This window comes from Bombina bombina, chromosome 7, assembly GCF_027579735.1.
Source record: "Bombina bombina isolate aBomBom1 chromosome 7, aBomBom1.pri, whole genome shotgun sequence".
NCBI classification, from domain to species: Eukaryota; Metazoa; Chordata; class Amphibia; order Anura; family Bombinatoridae; genus Bombina; species Bombina bombina.
Window position 1 is genome coordinate 431,824,422 of NC_069505.1, and position 19,078 is coordinate 431,843,499.

Genomic DNA, 19,078 nt, shown 5'->3' on the forward strand with positions numbered 1-19,078 from the left:
AGTCCACGGATTCATCCTTTACTTGTGGGATATAGTCCTCCTGCTAACAGGAAGTGGCAAAGAGCACCACAGCAGAGCTGTCTATATAGCTCCTCCCTTAGCTCCATCCCCCAGTCATTCTCTTTGCCTACTCTAAGTACTAGGAAAGGTAAAGGGAAAGAGGTGATAAAATATTAGTTTTTAATTTCTTCAAGCAAGAGTTTGTTATTTAAAATGGTACCGGTGTGTACTATTTACTCTCAGGCAGCAGATGGATGAAGACTGCTGCTTGGAGGATGATGATCTTTGCATTTGTAACTAAGATCCATTGCTGTTCCCATAGAGGCTGAGGAGTACAGGAAATTTCAGTGTGAGGAACGGTTTCATGCTATGCAGCAATGAGGTATGTTCAGTCATATTTTTCTGGAGAGACTGTGCATTTCAGAAAGGCTGACATTATACTCAGGAGGGTAAGGGTAAGCAGTAATCCTAGAGCTAAAAGAAGGGCATTACTTAGCTTGCATATGGGGCCAATTACAAATATGGTTGACACTGAATTGCAAATGTTTGGGAGCAAACGTTTTTTGACTGGGGAGTGCTTTAACGTTTTTGTGGACAATAACGTTTTGGGCAGCTTTATTAAGGGCACACATGGCTTAACTTTTGGGTCTCAGAACCCACATGGCTAGTTATAACCGCTCTGGTGCGATTCTGTAAGGCTGTGGAGACATCAAGTGAGATGGGCGGGGCCTATTTTCGCGCCTCAGATGCGCAGTTAGTTTGATCAGCAAGCAGCAAGCTCTAACTCCTGAGGGCCCTGGTGTATGTTTTGGGCCAAATCGAAGCTTTTACCCCACATTTTCGATCCCTGAGGGCAGTTAGGGCCACAGCAGGGCTGTGGCAAGGTGCTGAGAGTTTTTTTCCGGATCTGGACCTATTTTCGATCCGGTTTGCAAGTTAAGGGGTTAATTGTTAAAAAAAAATTGTTGTGCAATCTTAACTACCTATATTGTGTCTACATACAAAATTTTGAAAAATTTGGTGCATGTTTAGGCTGTTTTGCAGAACGTGTATGCTTTATTTCTCTTAAAGGCGCAGTAACGTTTTTTAAGATTGTTATTTTTTTCACTAAATAAAGTGTTTTCATGCTTGTTTGTAGTCATTACTAGCCTGTTCAACATGTCTGACATTGAAGAAAGTCAATGTTCAATATGTTTAGAAGCCATTGTGGAACCTCCACTTAGAATGTGTCCCTCATGCAGGCTAAGTGTACAACTATACCTATTGAGGACAGTTGTGCTTTTCAAAGATCCTATGGATAAAAAATTAGAGGGTCTCCTGAAGAAAATATTTGTTCATCAAGGTTTTTTTCTCCAACCTATAGCGTGCATTGTTCCCGTAACTACTGCAGCGTCCTTTTGGTTCGAGGCTCTGGAAGAGGCTCTTCAGGTTGAGACCCCATTAGATGATATTCTGGATAGAATTAGGGCTCTCAAGCTAGCTAATTCTTTCATTACAGATGCCGCTTTTCAACTGGCTAAATTAGCGGCAAAGAATTCAGGTTTTGCAATTTTAGCGTGTAGAGCGTTATAGCTTAAGTCCTGGTCTGCTGATGTGTCATCAAAGGCTAAGCTTTTAGCCATCCCTTTCAAGGGTAAGACCCTATTCGGGCCTTAACTGAAAGAGATAATTTCAGACATCACTGGAGGGAAAGGCCATGCCCTTCCTCAGGATAAGACAAATAAGATGAGGACCAAACAAAATAATTTTCGTTCCTTTTGAAACTTCAAAGGTGGTCCCTCTACCTCTTCCCCTGCCGCAAAGCAAGAGGGGAATTTTGCTCAATCCAAGTCAGTCTGGAGACCTAACCAGACTTGGAACAAGGGTAAACAGGCCGAGAAGCCCGCTGCTGCCACCAAGACAGCATGAAGGGGTAGCCCCCGATCCGGGAACGGATCTAGTAGGGGGCAGACGTTCTCTCTTCGCTCAGGCTTGGGCAATAGACGTTCAGGACTCCTGGGCTTTAGAAATCTAACCCAGGGGTGTCTTCTAGATTTCAAGGATTCTCCCCCAAGGGGGAGATTCCATCTTTCTCAATTGTCTGTAAACCAGACAAAAAGAGAGGCGTTCTTATGCTGTGTAGTAGACCTATATACCATGGGAGTGATCTGCCCAGTTCCGAAAACAGAACAGGGGCACGGGTTCTACTCCAGCCTGTTTGTGGTTCCCAAAAAAGAGGAACCTTCAGACCAATTTTGGATCTCAAGATCCTAAACAAATTCCTCAGAGTCCCATCCTTCAAGATGGAGACCATTCAGACTATTTTGCCGGTGATCCAGGAGGGTCAATATATGACCACGTGGACTTAAAGGATGCGTATCTACACATTCCTATCCACAAAGATCACCACCAGTTCCTCAGGTTCACCTTTCTGGACAAGCATTACCAGTTGGTGGCTCTTCCCTTCGGGTTGGCCACGGCTCCCAGAATTTTCACAAAGGTGCTAGGGTCCCTTCTGGCGGTTCTAAGGCCGCGGGGCATAGCTGTGGCGCCTTATCTGGACGATGTCTTAATCCAGGCGTCGACTTACCAACTAGCCAAGTCTCACACGAACATCGTGTTGGCTTTTCTAAGATCTCACGGGTGGAAGGTGAACGTAAAAAAAAAAAAAATTCACTTTTCCCTCTCACAAGAGTTCCATTCCTGGGAACTCTGATAGATTCGGTGGACATGAAAAAATTTCTGACGGAGGTCAGGAAATCAAACATTTTATCCATCTGCCGACCTCTTCCATTCCTCGGCCGTCAGTGGCTCAGTGTATGGAGGTAATTTGCTTAATGGTAGCGGCAATGGACATAGTTCCGTTTGCTCACTTACATCTCAGACCACTGCAACTATGCATGCTCAAACAGTGGAATGGGGATTATGCAGATTTATCTCCTCGGATAAATCTGGACCAAGAGACCAGAGACTCTCTTCTTTGGTGGTTGTCGCAGGATCATCTGTCCAACGGAATGTGTTTCCGCAGGCCAGCGTGGGTCATAGTGACGACGGATGCCAGCCTACTGGGCTGGGGTGCAGTCTGGAATTCCCTGAAAGCTCAAGGTTTGTGGACTCAGGAGGAGGCTCTCCTCCCAATAAATATTCTAGAACTGAGAGCGATATTCAACGCGCTTCAGGTGTGGCCTCAGCTGGCGTCAGCCAGATTCATAAGATTCCAGTCGGACAATATCACGACTGTATCATATATCAATCATCAGGGGGGAACAAAGAGTTCTCTAGCGATGATAGAAGTTACCAAAATAATTCGATGGGCAGAGGCAAACTCTTGCCATCTATCAGCAATCTATATCCCAGAGGTGAAGAACTGGGAAGCGGATTTTCTAAGTCGTCAGACTTTTCATCCGGGGGAGTGGGAACTCCATCCAGAGGTGTTTGCACAATTGATTCAGCAACAGGGCACACCAGAATTGGATCTGATGGCGTCTCTTCAGAACGCCAAACTTCCTCGTTACGGGTCCAGGTCAAGGGATCCTTAGGCAGTACTGATAGATGCTCTAGCAGTACCCTGGTCGTTCAACCTGGCTTATGTGTTTCCACCATTTCCTCTCCTTCCTCGTTTGATTGCCAGAATCAAACAGGAGAGAGCTTCGGTGATTTTGATAGCACCTGCGTGGCCACGCAGGATTTGGTATGCAGACCTGGTGGACATGTCATCTCTTCCACCATGGACTCTGCCACTGAGACAGGACCTTCTGATTCAAGGTCCGTTCCAGCATCCAAATCTAGTTTCTCTGCGGCTGACTGCTTGGAGATTGAATGCTTGATCTTATCCAAGCGGGGTTTCTCGGAGTCGGTCATAGATACCTTGGTTCAGGCTCGAAAGCCTGTCACCAGGAAAATTTATCATAAGATATGGTGTAAATATCTTTATTGGTGCATATCCAAAGGCCTACTCATGGAGTAAGAGCAGGATTCCTATGATTTTCTCCTTTCTCCAAGAAGGATTGGAGAAGGTGCTATCAGCTATTTCCTTAAAGGGACAGATATCTGCTTTATCAATTCTACTGCACAATCGTCTGGCAGATGTTCCAGACGTTCAGTCGTTCTGTCAGGCTTTAGTTAGAATCAAGCCTGTGTTTAAACCTGTTGCTCCGCCATGGAGTTTGAATTTAGTTCTTAAAGTTCTTCAAGGGGTTCCATTTTGAACCTATGCATTCCATAGATATTAAGCTTCTATCTTGGAAAGTTCTGTTTTTAGTTGCTATCTCTTCGGCTCGAAGAGTTTCTGAACTATCTGCATTGCATTGCGACTCGCCTTATCTTGTTTTCCATGCTGATAAGTTGGTTTTGCGTACCAAACCTGGATTCCTTCCTAAGGTTGTTACTAATAAGAATATTAATCAGGAAATTGTTGTTCCTTCTCTGTGTCCTAATCCTTCCTCTAAGAAGGAGCGTCTATTGCACAATTTGGACGTGGTTCGTGCTTTAAAGTTTTACTTGCAAGCAACCAAATATTTCCGTCAAACATCTTCTTTGTTTGTTGTATATTCTGGAAAACGTAGAGGTCAAAAAGCTACGGCTACCTCTCTTGCCTTTTGGCTGAAAAGCATCATCCATTTGGCATACGAGACTGCTGGACAGCAACCTCCTGAAGAATTACAGCTCATTCTACTAGAGCGGTGGCTTCCACATGGGCTTTTAAAAATTATGCTTCTATTGAACAGATTTGTATGGCTGCGACTTGGTCTTCGTTTCATACTTTTTCCAAATTTTCCAAATTTTATAGCTTTGCTTCTTCGGAGGCTATTTTTGGGAGAAAAGTTCTTCAAGCAGTGGTGCCTTCTGTTTAACCATCTGTCTTGTCCCTCCCGTTCATCTGTGTCCTGTAGCTTTGGTATTGTATCCCACAAGTAAAGGATGAATCCGTGGACTCGTCTTACCTTTATAGAAGAAAACTAAATTTATGCTTACCTGATAAATTGATTTCTTCTATGGTAAGACGAGTCCACGGCCCGCCCTGTCATTTTAAGACAGATTATATTTTTTTGAATTAAACTTCAGTCACCTCTTCCTGTACCTTCGGTCGAATGACTGGGGGGTGGAGCTAAGGGAGGAGCTATATAGACAACTCTGCTGTGGTGCTCTTTGCCACTTCCTGTTAGCAGCAGGACTATATCCCACAAGTAAAGGATGAATCCATGGACTCGTCTTACCATAGAAGAAATCAATTTATCAGGTAAGCATAAGTTTAGTTTTTTCAAGTAGACTGTCCCTTTAAATTACAGGAAAATGAGGCAAAATGAATCATGAAAGTCTATGGCAAAGTTGTATTATTGCACATAATTCTACATTTTATATTATTCTTAGGGTGTTTACTTTCTCTTCTGTCTGTTGCAGGTGTCACTTTCAGCCGAGATATTCGAGTCACTATGGTATGAACAAGACAAAGCACACGCAAACACGTGCACACGCACCGTTCCGGGTGCTCCCCCAGCTAGTACGGGTTAGTGAGGCTCTCCCCCAGCTAGTACGCGTTAGTGAGGAGCTCCCCTAGCTAGTACGCGTTAGTTAGGCGCTCCCCCAGCTAGTACGCGTTAGTTAGGCTCTCCCCCAGCTAGTACGCGTTAGTTAGGCGCTCCCCCAGCTAGTACACGTTAGTTAGGTGCTCCCCCAGGCAGTACACGTTAGTTAGGCACTCCCCCAGCTAGTACGCGTCAGTTAGGCGCTCCCCCAGCTAGTACGCGTTAGTTAGGCGCTCCCCCAGCTAGTACACGTTAGTGAGGCGCCCCCCCCAGCTAGTACACATTAGTGAGGAGCTACCCCAGCTAGTACGCGTTAGTGAGGTTCTCCCCAGCTAGTACGCGTTAGTGAGGCTCTCCCCCAGCTAGTACGCGTTAGTGAGGCTCTCCCCCAGCTAGTACACGTTAGTTAGGCGCTCCCACAGCTAGTTCGCGTTAGTTAGGCGCTCCCCCAGCTAGTACGCGTTAGTGAGGAGCTCCCCCAGCTAGTACGCGTTAGTGAGGCGCTCCCCCAGCTAGTACGCGTTAGTGAGGTTCTCCCCAGCTAGTACGCGTTAGTGAGGCTCTCCCCCAGCTAGTACGCGTTAGTGAGGCTCTCCCCCAGCTAGTACACGTTAGTTAGGCGCTCTCCCAGCTAGTTCGCGTTAGTTAGGCGCTCCCCCAGCTAGTACGCGTTAGTGAGGAGCTCCCCCAGCTAGTACGCGTTAGTGAGGCGCTCCCCCAGCTAGTACGCATTAGTGAGGAGCTCCCCCAGCTAGTACGCGTTAGTGAGGAGCTCCCCCAGCTAGTACGCGTTAGTTAGGCGCTCCCCCAGCTAGTACGCGTTAGTTAGGCGCTCCCCCAGCTAGTACACGTTACTTAGGCGCTCCCCCAGCTAGTACGCGTTAGTGAGTAGCTCCCCCAGTTAGTTCGCGTTAGTGAGGAGCTCCCCCAGCTAGTACGCATTAGTGAGGAGCTCCCTCAGCTAGTACGCGTTAGTGAGGAGCTACCCCAGCTAGTACACGTTAGTGAGGCGCTCCCCCAGCTGGTACGCGTTAGTTAGGCGCTCCCCCAGCTAGTACGCGTTAGTGAGGAGATCCCCCAGCTAGTACGCGTTAGTGAGTAGCTCCACCAGCTAGTACGTGTTAGTGAGGAGCTCCCCCAGCTAGTACGCATTAGTTAGGTGCTCCCCCAGCTAGTACGCGTTAGTTAGGCTCTACCCCAGCTAGTACACGTTAGTGAGGAGCTCCCCCATCTAGTACGTGTTAGTAAGGAGCTCCCCCATCTAGTACGTGTTAGTGAGGAGCTCCCCCAGCTAGTACACGTTAGTGAGGAGCTCCCCCAGCTAGTACGCGTTAGTAAGGTGCTCCCCCAGCTAGTACACGTTAGTGAGGCGCTCCCCCAGCTAGTACGCGTTAGTTAGGCGCTCCCCCAGCTAGTACACGTTAGTGAGGCGCTCCCCCAGCTAGTACACGTTAGTGAGGCGCTCCCCCAGCTAGTCCACGTTAGTGAGGAGCTCCCCCAGCTAGTACGCGTTAGTGAGGAGCTCCCCCAGCTAGTACGCGTTAGTTAGGCGCTCCCCCAGCTAGTACGCGTTAGTTAGGTGCTCCCCCAGCTAGTACACGTTAGTGAGGCGCTCCCCCAGCTAGTACACGTTAATGAGGCGCTCCCCCAGCTAGTACGCGTTAGTTAGGTGCTCCCCCAGCTAGTACGCGTTAGTGAGGACCTACCCCAGCTAGTACACGTTAGTGAGGAGCTCCCCCAGCTAGTACACATTAGTGAGGCTCTCCCCAAGCTAGTACGTGTTAGTGAGGAGCTACCCCAGCTAGTACACGTTAGTGAAGCTCTCCCCCAGCTAGTACACGTTAGTGAGGAGCTCCCCCAGCTAGTACACGTTAGTGAGGAGCTCCCCCAGCTAGTACACGTTAGTGAGGAGCTACCCCAGCTAGTACACGTTAGTGAGGAGCTACCCCAGCTAGTACGTGTTAGTGAGGAGCTCCCCCAGCTAGTACGTGTTAGTGAGGAGCTCCCCCAGCTAGTACACGTTAGTGAGGAGCTCCCCCAGCTAGTACACGTAAGTGAGGAGCTCCCCCAGCTAGTACACGTTAGTGAGGCTATCCCCTAGCTAGTACGCATTAGTGAGGAGCTCCCCCAGCTAGTACACGTTAGTGAGGCTCTCCCCCAGCTAGTAGACGTTAGTGAGTAGCTCTCCCAGCTAGTACGCGTTAGTGAGTAGCTCCACCAGCTAGTACGCGTTAGTGAGGAGCTCCCCCAGCTAGTACGCATTAGTTAGGTGCTCCCCCAGCTAGTACGCGTTAGTTAGGCTCTCCCCCAGCTAGTACACGTTAGTGAGGCTCTCCCCCAGCTAGTAGACGTTAGTGAGTAGCTCTCCCAGCTAGTACGCGTTAGTGAGGAGTTCCCCAAGCTAGTACATGTTAGTGAGGCTCTCCCCCAGCTAGTACGTGTTAGTGAGGAGCTACCCCAGCTAGTACGCGTTAGTGAGGCTATCCCCCAGCTAGTACACGTTAGTTAGGCTCTCCCCCAGCTAGTACGTGTTAGTGAGGAGCTACCCCAGCTAGTACACGTTAGGGAGGACCTCCCCCAGCTAGTACACGTTAGTTAGGAGCTACCCCAGCTAGTACGCGTTAGTGAGGAGCTACCCCAGCTAGTACACGTTGGTGAGGCTCTCCCCCAGCTAGTACGTGTTAGTGAGGAGCTACCCCATCTAGTACACGTTAGTGAGGAGCTCCCCCATCTTGTACGCGTTAGTGAGGCTATCCCCCAGCTAGTACACGTTAGTGAGGAGCTACGCCAGCTAGTACACGTTAGTGAGGAGCTCCCCCAGCTAGTACGCGTTAGTGAGGAGCTCCCCCAGCTAGTACGTGTTAGTGAGGAGCTCCCCCAGCTAGTACGCGTTAGTGAGGAGCTCCCCCAGCTAGTACGCGTTAGTGAGGAGCTCCCCCAGCTAGTACGTGTTAGTGAGGAGCTCCCCCAGCTAGTACGCGTTAGTGAGGATCTCCCCCAGCTAGTACGTGTTAGTGAGGAGCTACCCCAGCTAGTACGTGTTAGTGAGGAGCTCCCCCAGCTAGTACGTGTTAGTGAGGAGCTACCCCAGCTAGTACACGTTAGTGAGGAGCTCTCCCAGCTAGTATACGTTAGTGAGGAGCTCCCCCAGCTAGTACGTGTTAGTGAGGAGCTACCCCAGCTATTACGTGTTAGTGAGGAGCTACCCCAGGTATTACGTGTTAGTGAGGAGCTACCCCAGCTAGTACGTGTTAGTGAGGAGCTCCCCCAGCTAGTACGTGTTAGTCAGGAGCTACCCCAGCTAGTACACGTTAGTGAGGAGCTCTCCCAGCTAGTACACGTTAGTGAGGAGCTCCCCCAGCTAGTACGTGTTAGTGAGGAGCTACCCCAGCTATTACGTGTTAGTGAGGAGCTACCCCAGCTATTACGTGTTAGTGAGGAGCTACCCCAGCTATTACGTGTTAGTGAGGAGCTACCCCAGCTAGTACGTGTTAGTGAGGAGCTCCCCCAGCTAGTACGTGTTAGTGAGGAGCTCCCCCAGCTAGTACACGTTAGTGAGGAGCTCCCCCAGCTAGTACATGTTAGTGAGGAGCTCCCCCAGCTAGTACACGTTAGTGAGGAGCTCCCCCAGCTAGTACACGTTAGTGAGGAGCTCCCCCAGCTAGTACACGTTAGTGAGGAGCTCCCCCATCTAGTACACGTTAGTGAGGAGCTCCCCCAGCTAGTACACATTAGTGACGAGCTCCCCCAGCTAGTACACATTAGTGAGGAGCTCCCGCAGCTAGTACGTGTTAGTGAGGAGCTCCCCCAGCTAGTACACGTTAGTGAGGAGCTCCCCCAGCTAGTACACGTTAGTGAGGAGCTCCCCCATCTAGTACACGTTAGTGAGGAGCTCCCCAGCTAGTACACGTTAGTGAGGAGCTCCCCCAGCTAGTACACGTTAGTGAGGAGCTCCCCCAGCTAGTATGTGTTAGTGAGGAGCTACCCCAGCTAGTACACGTTAGTGAGGAGCTCCCCCAGCTAGTACGTCTTAGTGAGGAGCTCCCCCAGCTAGTACGCATTAGTGAGGCTATCCCCTAGCTAGTACACGTTAGTGAGGAGCTCCCCCAGCTAGTACGTGTTAGTGAGGAGCTCTCCCAGCTAGTACACGTTAGTGAGGAGCTCTCCCAGCTAGTACACGTTAGTGAGGAGCTCCCCCAGCTAGTACACGTTAGTGAGGAGCTCCCCCAGCTAGTACGTGTTAGTGAGGAGCTACCCCAGCTAGTACACGAGTTAGTGAGGAGCTCCCCCAGCTAGTACGCGTTAGTGAGGCTCTCCCTTAGACTGTGTGCGGCAGTCTCGGAATTTTACAAATGAACAAATACTGCCTATGGCATGAGTATGAGATAACACACAGCTGCTGTCTGCACTTCCGTAATCTGTCATATGGCCTCTGCTGAAGCAGATATACTGTCATTGATGTGACATGAAACCCCAAATTTTTCTTTCATGGTTCAGTCAGAGCTAAATGTAGCCACCAATCAGCAAGATTTACCAAGGTGCTGAACCCTAAAAAATGACTTGGCTCCTAAGCTTACATTCATCCTTTTCAAATAAAGATACCAACAGAACAAATAAAAATTGATAATAGTAGTAAATTAGAAAGACGCTTAAAATCACTGCTCTTAGTCATGAAATAAATAATGTGTGTTTCATATCCCTTTAATCTGCTGTGTACTAGACATTACAAGGGGTGAGTACTGATGTATATAACTCGTATTCATATCCCTTTAATCTGCTGTGTACTAGACATTACAAGGGGTGAGTACTGATGTATATAACTCGTATTCATATCCCTTTTAGCTGCTGCATACTAGACATTACAAGGGGTGAGTACTGATGTATATAACTCGTATTCATATCCCTTTAATCTGCTATGTACTAGACATTACAAGGGGTCAGTGAGTACTGATGTATATAACTCGTATTCATATCCCTTTCAGCTGCTGTGTACTAGACATTACAAGGGGTGAGTACTGATGTATATAACTCGTATTAATATCCCTTTCAGCTGCTGTGTACTAGACATTACAAGGGGTGAGTACTGTTGTATATAACTCGTATTCATATCCCTTTAATCTGCTATGTACTAGACATTACAAGGGGTCAGTGAGTACTGATGTATATAACTCGTATTCATATCCCTTTCAGTTGCTGTGTACTAGACATTACAAGGGGTGAGTACTGATGTATATAACTCGTATTCATATCCCTTTCAGTTGCTGTGTACTAGACATTACAAGGGGGGAGTACTGTTGTTTATAACTCGTATTCATATCCCTTTAATCTGCTGTGTACTAGACATTACAAGGGGTGAGTACTGATGTATATAACTCGTATTCATATCCCTTTCAGCTGCTGTGTACTAGACATTACAAGGGGTGAGTACTGATGTATATAACTCGTATTCATATCCCTTTCAGCTGCTGTGTACTAGACATTACAAAGGGTGAGTACTGATGTATATAACTCGTATTCATATCCCTTTCAGCTGCTGCGTACTAGACATTACAAGGGCTGAGTACTGATGTATATAACTCGTATTCATAGCCCTTTCAGCTGCTGCGTACTATACATTACAAGGGTTCAGTGAGTACTGATGTATATAACTCGTACTCCTATCCCTTTCAGCTGCTGCGTACTAGACATTACAAGGGGTCAGTGAGTACTGATGTATATAACTCATATTCATATCCCTTTCAGCTGCCGTGTACTAGACATTATAAGGGGTGAGTACTGATGTATATAACTCGTATTCATATCCCTTTAATCTGCTGCGTACTAGACATTACAAGGGGTGAGTACTGATGTATATAACTCATATTCATATCCCTTTCAGCTGCTGCGTACTAGACATTACAAGGGATCAGTGAGTGCTGATATATATAACTCGTACTCCTGTCCCTTTCAGCTGCTGCGTACTAGACATTGCAAGGGGTGAGTACTGATATAAATAACTCATACAAACGCAGAATGCCAGAAGTATGTTACAATGTTATTGGGTTTTAGTACTGTAACGCCCTGTAGCTTCCCTTTACGCAGTACAATAACATGCTATGTTAGGGCTATTTTTACATTACTGCAGTGTTTGTGTTTAGCTGTAATTTCTCTTGCAAGGTGTATCCAGTCCACGGCTTCATCCTTTACTTTTGGGATATTCTCATTCCCTACAGGAAGTGGCAAAGAGAGCACACAGCAGAGCTGTCCATATAGCTCCCCCTCTAGCTCCACCCCCCAGTCATTCTCTTTGCCGGCTCTAAGCACTAGGGTCTCTCTACGGGAGGGTAAAGTGAATGTGGTGTTAGATTTGTAGTTTTATATCTTCAATCAAGAGTTTGTTATTTTTAAATGGTACCGGTTTGTACTATTTACTCTCTAGCAGAAAAGTGATGAAGAATTCTGCTGAGAGGAAAATGATTTTAGCATGTTGTAACTAAAATCCACTGCTGTTCCCACACAGGACTGAGGAGTACCAGAAAACTTCAGTTGGGGGGAACAGTTTGCAGGCTTGACTGCAATAAGGTATGTTCAGTCATTTATTTCTAGACAAGACTGAGATAATGCTAGAAGACTGACAAGATCCCCATGTGGGGAGGGTAAGCTATGTTCTGAGACTTAGTATAGAATTGAATGCTTACATGACAGGGCTAAATAGGCTGGTTGACACTAATGCAGGGCAATCGATTATTTATTTAAGAAATACTCGTTGGAGACACCTTTTTAAGCACTTTGGGGTGTTTTACTGGGGTTATTATCCACATGGCATAAATTTAGTCACTTAGAAGGGATTTTTGTAGGCCTCACAACTGTGGAGTGGGAGGGGCCTAATTTTGCGCCTCAGATGCGCAGTTAGAATTGAAAGACTGTTTCATGCTGCTTCACATGGAGGGTCCAGCTGCTGATTGAGGGCCTAGAAGAAGCTTTATTCCCCCAAAACTGATCCCTAAGGGCAGGTAGGGCCACAGCAGTAAGCTGTGGCAAGGTGCTGTAGTTAATTAACCGGTTGTTGGCTTTAGGCTGCTCCGGTTTTGGCATTAAGGGGTTAATCATTCTGAAACTTGCTGTGAAATCATATTAAAGCCTTAGGTACATACTGTGAAAATGTCAAAAGGATTGGTGCATTTTTCACTGTTTTGTAAAATTGTGTTCTCTTTTTATTTCTTAAAGGCACAGTAAAAAAAATTCAAATTGTGTTTTTTATTTGATTAAAGTGTTTTCCAAGCCTGCTTGTGTATGCTACTAGTCTGTTAAACATGTCTGACACTAAGGAAAATCCTTGTTCAATGTGTTTAGAAGCCATGGTGTAACCCCCTCTCAGAATGTGTCCCAATTGCACTAATATGTCTATACACTTTAAAGATCATATTGTTGCTCTTAAAAGTGTGGCCCTAGATGATTCTCAGACTGAAGGTAATGAGGATAGTCCGCCTACCTCTCCCCATGTGTCACAACCAGTTACGCCCGCTCAAGCGATGCCTAGTACCTCTAGTGCGTCTGCCCCTATTACATTGCAACAACTAGTCATGGATAATTCCCTTGCGGCCTTTCTATCCAAACTGCCAGTTTTTCCTGCAAAGCGCGATAGCTCTGTTTTAAGAACAGATTATGAGCAGTCTGAAGCTTTGGTAGCCTTATCTGATGTACCCTCACAACACTCCGAAATGGGGGTGAGGGATTTGATGTCTGAGGGAGAAATTTCCGACTCAGGAAAGGTTTCTCATCAGGCAGAGTCAGATTCATTAGCGTTTAAATTTAAACTGGAACACCTCCGTGTATTGCTCAGGGAGGTATTAGCCACTCTGGATGATTGTGATCCTATGGTGGTCCCAGAGAAATTGTGTAAAATGGACAAGTACCTAGAGGTCCCTGTATACACTGATACGTTTCCGATCCCTAAAAGGGTGGCGGATATTGTTACTAGGGAGTGGGATAGGCCAGGTGTCCCTTTTGTTCCCCCCCCCCCCTATTTTTAAGAAAATGTTCCCCATAACTGACCCCAGGCGGGACTCGTGGCAGACTGTCCCTAAGGTAGAGGGGGCTGTTTCTTCACTTGCTAAGCGCACAACCATACCAATTGAAGACAGTTGTGCTTTTAAAGATCCTATGGATAAAAAATTGGAAGGTTTACTTAAGAAATTTTTTGTTCAACAAGGTTTCCTTCTCCAACCTATTGCCTGCATTATTCCTGTAACTACTGCAGCAGCTTTCTGGTTTGAGGCGCTGGAGGAGTCGCTCCAGACGGAGACCTCATATGACGAAATTATGGATAGAATTAAGGCTCTAAAGCTGGCTAATTCTTTTATCACAGATGCCGCCTTGCAGTTAGCTAAGTTAGTGGCAAAAAATTCAGGTTTCGCCATTATGGCACGCAGAGCGCTTTGGCTCAAGTCATGGTCGGCCGATGTGTTGTCAAAATCCAAATGATTAAATATCCCTTTCAAGGGAAAGACCCTTTTCGGGCCAGAATTGAAAGAGATTTCAGAAATCACCGGGGGAAAGGGCCATGCTCTCCCTCAGGAAAAGCCCTTTAAGGCTAGAAACAAAGCTAATTTTCATTCCTTTCGTAACTTCAGGAGCGGTCCGGCTTCAGCCTCTACAGCTGCAAAGCAAGAGGGTAACGCTTCACAGCCCAAGGAAACCTGGAAGCCTTACCAGGGCTGGAAAAAGGGTAAGCAGGCCAAAAAGCCTGCAGCTGCTACCAAGACAGCATGAAGGGGTAGCCCCCGATCCGGGACAGGATCTAGTAGGGGGGCAGACTCTCTCTCTTCGCTCAGGCCTGGGCAAGAGATGTTCACGATCCCTGGGCATTAGAGATTGTTACCCAGGGATATCTTCTAGAATTCAAGGACTCCCCTCCAAGGGGAAGGTTCCACATTTCTCGTCTGTCTACAGACCAGACAAAGAAAGAGGCGTTCTTACGCTGTGTAGAAGATCTACATACGATGGGAGTGATATACCCAGTTCCAATTGCAGAACAAGGTCTGGGTTTTTACTCAAACCTGTTTGTGGTTCCCAAAAAAGAAGGAACTTTCAAACCAATCCTGGATCTAAAAATTCTAAACAGATTCCTCAGAGTCCCATCATTCAAGATGGAGACCATTCGGACAATCTTACCTATGATCCAGGAAGGTCAATATATGACTACCGTGGATCTAAAGGATGCATATCTGCATATCCCTATCCACAAAGATCATCATCGGTTCCTCAGGTTCGCTTTCCTAGACAAGCATTACCAGTTCGTGGCTCTTCCATTCGGTTTAGCCACTGCTCCCAGAATTTTCATAAAGGTGCTAGGGTCCATTCTGGCGGTTCTAAGACCACAGCGCATAGCAGTGGCGCCTTATTTGGACGACATCTTAATTCAGGCCCCGTCCTTTCACAGAGCCAAGGCTCACACAGAGATTGTATTGGCCTTTCTGAGGTCTCACGGGTGGAAGGTGAATGTCAAAAAGAGTTCTCTGTCCCCACTCACAAGGGTTCCCTTCCTAGGAACACTAATAGATTCAGCAGAAATGAAAATATTTCTGACGGAGGTCAGAAAGTTGAAACTTTTAACTACTTGCCGAGTTCTTCATTCCATTCCTCTGCCATCTGTAGCTCAGTGCATGGAGGCAATCGGATTAATGGTAGCGGCAATGGACATAGTCCCTTTTGCTCGGATACACCTCAGACCACTGCAACTATGCATGCTAAAACAGTGGAATGGGGATTATGCAGATTTGTCTCCTCAAATTCAGTTGGACCAGGAGACCAGAGATTCTCTTCTCTGGTGGTTGTCTCAGGACCACCTGTCTCAGGGAATATGTTTCCGCAGGCCAGAGTGGGTCATTGTAACGACCGACGCCAGTCTGTTAGGCTGGGGTGCGGTCTGGGACTCCCTGAAAGCTCAGGGCTTATGGTCTCGGGAAGAAACGCTTCTCCCGATAAACATTCTACAACTGAGGGCGATATTCAACGCTCTTCAGGCATGGCCTCAACTAGCTGCGGCCAAATTCATCAGATTTCAGTCGGACAACATCACGACTGTAGCTTACGTCAATCATCAGGGGGGAACAAAGAGTTCCCTAGCGATGACGAAAGTAACCAAAATAATCAGGTGGGTGGAGGATCACTCCTGCCATCTCTCAGCAATTCACATCCCAGGAGTAGACAACTGGGAGGCGGATTTTCTAAGTCGTCAGACTTTTCACCCGGGGGAGTGGGAACTCCACCCGGAGGTATTTTCCCAGCTGACTCAGCTATGGGGCACTCCAGAATTGGATCTGATGGCGTCCCGTCAGAACGCCAAACTTCCTCTCTACGGGTCCAGGTCCCGGGACCCCAAGGCGGTATTGATAGATGCTCTAACAGCGCCTTGGTCCTTCAATCTGGCTTATGTTTTTCCACCATTTCCTCTCCTCCCGCGTCTGGTCGCCAAAATCAAGCAGGAGAAGGCTTCAGTGATTCTGATAGCGCCTGCGTGGCCACGCAGGACTTGGTATGCAGACCTAGTGGACATGTCATCTGTCCCACCATGGACACTGCCAATGAGGCAGGATCTTCTAATACAGGGTCCGTTCAAGCATCCAAATCTAGTTTCTCTACGTCTGTCTGCTTGGAGATTGAACGCTTAATTCTATCAAAGTGTGGGTTCTCTGAGTCAGTTATAGATACTCTGATTCAGGCTAGAAAGCCTGTCACCAGGAAAATCTACCATAAGATATGGCAGAAATATCTTTGTTGGTGTGAATCCAAGGGTTACTCATGGAGTAAGATTAGGATTCCCAGGATATTGTCCTTTCTCCAAGAAGGATTGGAGAAAGGTTTGTCAGCTAGTTCCTTAAAAGGACAAATATCCGCTCTGTCTATCCTTTTTATACAAGCGTCTGGCAGAGGTACCAGACGTTCAAGCGTTTGCTCAGGCTTTAGTCAGAATCAAGCCTGTCTATAAACCTGTGGCTCCGCCATGGAGTCTAAATCTAGTTCTTTCAGTTCTTCAAGGGGTTCCGTTTGAACCTTTACATTCCATTGATATTAAGTTGTTATCTTGGAAAGTTTTGTTTTTAGTAGCTATCTCTTCTGCTCGAAGAGTTTCAGAATTATCTGCCTTACAGTGTGATTCACCTTACCTGGTGTTCCACGCAGATAAGGTAGTTTTGCGTACCAAGCCTGGTTTTCTTCCTAAAGTTGTTTCTAACAAGAATATTAACCAGGAAATAGTTGTTCCTTCTCTGTGTCCTAATCCTTCTTCGAAGAAGGAACGTCTGTTACACAATCTTTATGTAGTTTGTGCTTTAAAGTTCTATTTACAAGCAACTAAGGATTTCAGACAAACATCTTCCTTGTTTGTTATCTATTCTGGTAAGAGGAGAGGTCAGAAAGCGACTGCTACCTCTCTTTCCTTTTGGCTGAAAAGCATCATCCGTTTGGCCTATGAGACTGCTGGCCAGCAGCCTCCTGAAAGAATTACTGCTCATTCTACCAGAGCAGTGGCTTCCACATGGGCTTTCAAAAATGAGGCTTCTGTTGAACAGATTTGTAAGGCAGCGACTTGGTCTTCACTGCATACTTTTGCCAAATTTTACAAATTCAAAACTTTTGCTTCTTTGGAGGCTATTTTTGGGAGAAAGGTTTTGCAAGCAGTGGTGCCTTCCGTTTAAGGTACCTGTCTTGTTCCCTCCCTTCATCCTAAAGCTTTGGTATTGGTATCCCACAAGTAAAGGATGAAGCCGTGGACTGGATACACCTTGCAAGAGAAAACAGAATTTATGCTTACCTGATAAATTACTTTCTCTTGCGGTGTATCCAGTCCACGGCCCGCCCTGGCATTTAAGTCAGGTAAAAAATTTTTTGTTTAAACTACAGTCACCACTGCACCCTATGGTTTCTCCTTTTTCTTCCTAACCTTTGGTTGAATGACTGTGGGGTGGAGCTAGAGGGGGAGCTATATGGACAGCTCTGCTGTGTGCTCTCTTTGCCACTTCCTGTAGGGAATGAGAATATCCCACAAGTAAAGGATGAAGCCGTGGACTGGATACACCGCAAGAGAAAGTAATTTTTCAGGTAAGCATAAATTCTGTTTTTATTGCTGATGCGATTCAGAAAGCTTTGTCTGCTATCCCACTTTCTATTAAACGTAAAAGGTCTTTTAAAAATTCTCATAAAGTTGATGAAATTTCAAATGACCGACAACATACTGAATTATCCTCCTCTGATGAGGATCTATCTGATTCAGAAGGTCCTACCTGATATTGACACTGACAAATCTACTTATTTATTTAAAATGGAGTATATTCGTTCCTTGTTAAGAGGTGTTGATTACGTTGGATATTGAGGAAACTAGTCCTCTTGATACTAAAACTAGTAAACGTTTAAACTCTGTTTATAAACCTCCTGTGGTTACTCCAGAGGTTTTTCCAGTTCCTGATGCTATTTCTGATATGATTTCTAAGGAATGGAATAGGCCTGGTTCTTTTTATCCCTTCTTCATTGGTTTAAAAAATTGTGACTCTTTGCCAGCAGTTATTTGGAGTTTTGGGAAAAGATCCCCAGAGCTGATGGGGCTATTTCTACTCTTGCCAAACGTACTACTATTCCTATAGAAGATATTACTTCCTTTAAGGACCCTTTAGATAGGAAAATTGAATCGTATCTAAGGAAAGCTTATTTATATTCTGGCTATCTTCTCAGGCCTTCCATTTCTATGGCTGATGTTGCAGCTGCATCAACTTTTTGGTTGGAAAGTTTAGCGCAACAGGAAAGAGATCCTGATTTGTCTAGCATTGTTTGTTTGTTTCAACATGCTAATCATTTTATCTGTGATGCCATTTTTGATATCATCAAAATTGATGTTAAATCTATGTCTTTAGCTATTTTAGCTAGAAGAGCTTTGTGGCTCAATTATTGTAATACTGACATGGTATCTAAATCTAGATTACTATCTCTTTCTTTCCAAGGTAATATTTTATTTGGTTCTCAGTTGGATTTGATTATTTCAACTGTCACTGGGGGGAAGGGAGTTTTTTTTGCCTCAGGATAAAAGACCTAAGGGTAAATCTAAAGCTTCTAACCGTTTTCGTTCCTTTCGACAAAATAAGGAACAGAAACCGAAAGAATCTGGTTCCAATTGGAAACATTCTTCGAGTTGGAATAAATCCAAACCATTTAAGAAACCAAAGCCAGCCCCCAAGTCTGCATGAAGGTGCGGCCCTCATTCCACCTCAACTGGTAGGGGGCAGATTAAGATTCTTCCAAAGTATTTGGGCAGATTCTGCTCAAAATCAATGGATTCAGAGTATTGTCTCTCAAGGATACCGAATAGGATTCAGAGTAAAACCTCCTGTGAGAAGATTTTTTTCTCTCATGCATCCCAGCAAATCCAGTAAAGGCTCAGGCTTTTCTGAAGTGTATTTCAGACCTGGAGCTTTCCGGGGTAATCATACCAGTTCCATTTCAGGAACAGGGTCTGGGGTTTTATTCAAATCTATTCATTGTCCCAAAGAAAGAAAATTAATTCAGGCCAGTTCTGGATCTGAAAATTTTGAATCATTTTGTAA

At 46.0% G+C, this 19,078-nt stretch overlaps 1 protein-coding gene across 1 annotated transcript in view; it reads left to right on the forward strand.

Annotated features, from left to right (window-relative positions):
- Positions 1-19,078, forward strand: part of SERHL2 (serine hydrolase like 2) — a 109,241-nt gene that overhangs the window by 80,385 nt on the left and 9,778 nt on the right. Inside the window, exon 10 of the mRNA XM_053721331.1 lies at positions 5,380-5,414. Coding sequence (XP_053577306.1) covers positions 5,380-5,414 — 35 coding nt within the window. The remainder of the gene's footprint in view (positions 1-5,379; positions 5,415-19,078) is intronic.